The 5,088-nt window shown below is 34.4% G+C and overlaps 1 protein-coding gene across 1 annotated transcript; it reads left to right on the top strand.

Annotated features, from left to right (window-relative positions):
• The first annotated feature begins 402 nt into the window (after positions 1-402).
• Positions 403-1,909, top strand: LOC105114335 (Concanavalin A-like lectin family protein). Its single transcript, XM_011010853.1, has one exon. The coding sequence runs from the start codon at positions 615-617 to the stop codon at positions 1,680-1,682; it is 1,068 nt and encodes a 355-aa protein (XP_011009155.1). The 5' UTR covers positions 403-614; the 3' UTR covers positions 1,683-1,909.
• Positions 1,910-5,088: the final 3,179 nt, after the last annotated feature.

Below are 5,088 nucleotides of genomic sequence, written 5' to 3'. Positions count from 1 at the left end.
GTTATTTCATTAATGCCCTCCCTCGTATGTTTTGCATTATTTCCGCAATGATTTTGTTTCTGCCACAAATGTTTTTTGAAAACACGGTTAGACCACATTCCGAAACATATTTTTTATTAATGCCCTCCCTTTTGTATTTCGCATTATTTCATCTTTTGCCTGTATGCAATCAATGATTCTTTTCTTTTTCTTCTCTGTTTTTTTAATGCAATCCAATCAATGATTCTTTTCTTTTTCTTCTCTTTTTTGAATACAATTTATGATTCTTTTCATTCTTCACGTTTGATTGGTCAAGCGAAGTGAATAATGCCAATAACCTATTTGCAAAATCAAAAGGATATAGGGGTAGGGTTGCAAAATAAGCTATTCCCTCACGCAGCAGCAACTCAGAGAAAGTGGGTCAGAGAGTTTCAGAAGGGAGTAAACGTATTTAATTTTCACAACCTCCAAGCGAGCCTCCCCTGTATTCTTTGCTTTCATTCTTCGGTTTCTACAGTCTACGAGCCCCGAAAAAAAGTAAAGTCACCTACTTGTAAATGGGTTCACCTCACAAACCCTAGAAATCTCGCTACGCCAAGCAAACCCAGATTCAGCTGAAGAAACCCAGTTCAGACATGGCCAAGTTCAACATTCCCACCTGCTTAACGGTGCTAACTTTCATGATTTCTCACTTGAAAATGCTAAATGCTGGCTCAAGTTACTCCTTTTCCTTTGAAACTTTTGATAAAAATCCAAACTTTCAATCCAACATTGCTCTTTATGGTGATGCGAAGGTTGTTGGTAACGGTTCTCTTCAACTCACTCGCGCAGTGAGTTCAAGTGCTGGACGAGTCATGTACAAGCAACCCATCAAGCTTGTTGAAGGTATTTCTGGAAATATGGTTTCCTTTTCCACCAATTTCTCATTCTTGATGTCAACTGATGATGGAGATGGTTTGGCTTTTTTTTTGGTTCCTAGTGGTTTTTATGCGGGGATGTTTGATAACAGCCCATTTGGGCTATATTTAGGATCAGAGAAAAGTAGTCCTAAATTTGTTGCCGTTGAATTTGACACGACGAGGGATGCTAAATTTGGTGATTTGAATGATAACCATGTGGGAATTGACGTGGGTGGTTTCGTGTCAGTTAAAGTGAGAAATGTTTCGTCCAATAATATGGTTTTGAATAGTGGAAAAAAATTGCATTCTTGGATTGATTACGAAGCGGGTTCAAAAAGATTGGAGGTTAGACTGAGTCAATCTGGTAATATAAAGCCAATTGATCCACTGCTCTCTTACCCAATTGACTTATCAAAAATGCTCAATGATGAGAGGGTTTTGATAGGCTTGAGCTCATCAAATGGAAATTCGTCTCAGACTTGCTTCCTCTATTCATGGAGCTTAAAGCTAAGGCATGTCCCTCATTGGATGCATTCTGAGCCACTGGACCCTCGGGCTTTTGCTAAACGTGCGAAACCAGTGGTAGTTCAAAAGAAGAGTGATTGTATTTTAAAAATCCTTGCTGCAATGATTTTTGGAACTGCTTGTGGAGCACTGGGAGCATTCATGGTGTTATATCTTTGGACCATATTTGGCAATAGGCGCCCAGTTGTGCCAGAAGAGTGTTCTGCCCACCCTGGGGATTTTGAATACAAGAAAGTCAAAGTAGTTGTAGATAAAGCCGTCCAAGATGGCAAGCATTAGGTACTGGAGCTTAGATCTGCTGGGGACTTGTATTGTAAATTCCTGTTCTTTTATTTTCTTCTTCTTGGTACTTGTTTTAGCAGGTTTTGTTGTGTTGTTGTAACTGATGGTTAATTGTCCAAATGTAGTTTTTGCATTTGTCCAATCATGGGAGCACTGAAATTTAACTTTGAATTGAAGAAATGGTGTGTAGATTAATTCATTTTGAGAAGGTTTCACTTGCTTAATGTAGCCTTTATTGTATTAATTACCCTGTTTCTCTTTGGTTTATCCTGCATGTTTAGTGATCAAAAACAAGATTCATTCTGCGGTCAACTTTCATATATTTTTTTTAACTCGCTGATTCATATAATTTCCCACATTTGATTTTCTCCATTTCCTAACTTTAAAATTTTGACGAAAGATCCACGCAGACCACTGGATTGTCATTGCCTTATAGCGTAACAGAGCAAGCTATCAAATTCTTTAGCTACGTGCTACTGTAGTCATTCCATAATTGTGATCTTTCTGGCTGTTGGTGCTAGACTAGATTTATCTACAAGATGAAAAATTGACATCCAAATTCTTCTTTTCTGTTATCATTTTTAAAGAGTCAAAAGTAAGAACTATGAATGATAACCAGATCTACAACTGTGGAGTTTTGTCGGGTTAAGATTTTCTCAGGGTAGCATTTTTATCTCCAGATACTGTATGAACCATTGCCAGATTTGTTTAGATTGAACGCAGTCATTTCACTATGTTGTGAATGGGAAGTAGATTCCAGGAATTGCTCTTCTATGACATTGCTGTACTGTTAACTTTTGTTAAGAATTTGAAACCTTGGCATTTCAGAATGGTGGTCTTATGAGAATGTTTGTTGCAATGCTCTTTGGTACTGCTAGTGGAATACTGGGGCAATTGTTTGTGTTATATCAATGGACCTATCTTTGACAATAGGAATCCATTGGTGCGAGAGGAGTGTTTCCCGCACCTACTTGATTCGGAAGGCTGCAGTAGTTGTCGGGGTAACCATGGATGTATGAGGTGAGGTTCTGGGTTTTGTTGGATTTTTTGTTGTAAACTAATGTCCTTTTCATGTCCCAGGTTTTCTCGCTTTTGTTGTTCTATGATGGATTGAACATTTGTAGTTTTTAGTTACACATTGTCCAGTAATGGGAACATTGTTATTAAATTTTAGAACTCAAACATTTTCAAACCTTCTCAAAAGTTAACGCAGGTTCGTCAGGTCAACTTATGGATTAACGAGCCAATCCAAAATTTTTATTAAAATGTTGTTGAAGGTTCTTAAATATAAAGATTCGGTTCAAAATGAAACCTAACCGGGGTTAGGTTTTAAATTGGTGGATCATGTGAAATGTCAAGATCAACATATTATTGTGGTTAAATTGAGAAGAGTAATATTAATATGTCTGCATAATATTTTGTTGTGCTCAGCAATATAAGCACATAAAAGACAATGAAAACTGTGTTTTTCATTTATGCTTTACATATACTGCTTCAACCTATTTATATAATACAATTTAGATGACACATTTTGAGATTCGAGGAGCTACAAAATTTGGAAGTTCCTACAGATCACGCTACTCCTTTTGTTTGATATATAATTAACAATTTGATTTTTGGTGTCCGTATCTACAACATTATCAGTAGGGGATAGAGGTGCTGATATTTGGCTAACAACTTGATTTCTAACAACTTGATTTTTGGTGTCCATATCTACAACATTATCAATAGAGGATAGAGGTGCTGATATTTTGTCTACCTTGAATTTACTTATATTATCTGCAACATCAACTTTGTCAGTATCTCCTGAATTATTTTTAAGAGACTCAGTTTCTTCCATAAGCCTCCTCAATTGAAAGGGCAAGCCTTTTTTATTAACTAGATGTCTGGACTAGTTTGTATGCATCTCGATTAATATCACGAATCTTGAAGTTAATAACCATATAAACTTCAAGTGGCCCTGAAATTTATGAGACTCAAACTGATAATCTCAAAGGAACAAACTTAGAGTCTAACTAGTTGAACTACACCCTTCGAGGTTATTGAAAGAACATTTTTTTTTATCTATTATAAGAAATTTTATAAATAAAAATGAAACAAGGTTGGAGACTATCAATTCATAATATACAAACATATACATATAGAGGCTAGGGGAATAAGCTCCCTTAAACAACACATTACAAAACCTAACAAAAAGCTGCAGAAAAGCAGCTCAAACTATGCCACATTGACTACACAAAAAGCAAGGCTCCTCTATTGGTAGGAGACACCAACAGCAGGACACAGATCACAAATAAGCAGCATAGAGACCAGCTACAGTAACAATAAATGAAAAGGCAGTTCTTATATATGAAAGGTTGTTGCATAACAAATGAATACGACCAATAACTAATAGTTTTGTAAGAAGATTTGCTAGTTGATCTCGTGTAAAGAAGAAAGATACTGTAACTTTTTTTGGGAGAAATTAATCATGAACATACTGAAAATCAATTTAATGTGTTTTGTTTATACATGAAAAAAAGGATTGGGAGACAAATATGTTACTCCAATATTGTCACATCAAAGAGTTTGACATTTAAGCAATGGAAGCGAAATGGTGGACTTGAATTTCAGTTGCTCTATTGGACAATAATTTATATTCTGACTCATTACTGCTATGAGCAATTGTTTTACTAGTACTTATAGCTCTAAGAGATAGGGTTTTTTCCATAAAACACACAATAGGCACCAATACTGCAATGATCATCAATATCCCCAACCCAATCAACGTTTTTATAACCATAATGAGAATGATTAGATTGACTTGTTATCCAAAGGCCATACAAAATTATATATTTAAAATATCTAAGGATCCTTTTAACAGTTTGTTATTGTAGAACTCGAGACTGGTGCATATTTTAAACCCCTGTGTAAACGTAAGACCAAAATAATAAGACCTTGATGAGTAAATTAAGGAAACTCAAGATGAAAAAAAATAGATAAATGATGGAAATAATAATAAAAGTGATGTGTAATGAAGGAGATGATCTTCATAAATAAATTTTAAGGTATTATTGAAGTAAAAATGATAATTATAAATTTTAATTTAAAATCCATAATGTCAGTCAAACCAGTAATGGGTTTCTATGAATAAAAGAATTATGAAAATGTTAAAATAAATGTGTTTTGAGAATGAAAAAATAATTCTAAGAAATTATAATGGAAATGAGGAATAAAGGTTAAGGAAGAACTGTATAAAAAAATATTAGTGTAAACCCTGAATAAAAATAGGTAATGTTACCAAGATATTGTAATAAGTCCATAAGTGAATAAATGATAAAATGACAAAATAAATATATTTTAAATAAATAAGCAATTCCAAGTAAAATAAATGGTATGATTCCAACAAGAATTTAACAAAAAA

The sequence above is a fragment of the Populus euphratica genome, unplaced genomic scaffold, assembly GCF_000495115.2.
Source record: "Populus euphratica unplaced genomic scaffold, PopEup_1.0 scaffold519.1, whole genome shotgun sequence".
Taxonomy (NCBI): domain Eukaryota; kingdom Viridiplantae; phylum Streptophyta; class Magnoliopsida; order Malpighiales; family Salicaceae; genus Populus; species Populus euphratica.
Note: the sequence above shows the minus strand (reverse complement) of the source record. Positions and strands in the feature narration are given on the sequence as shown.

Bases quoted from the DNA above. Each gene is read 5' to 3' on its own strand.
- LOC105114335 (XM_011010853.1), top strand. From the start codon at position 615: ATGGCCAAGTTCAACATTCCCACCTGCTTAACGGTGCTAACTTTCATG.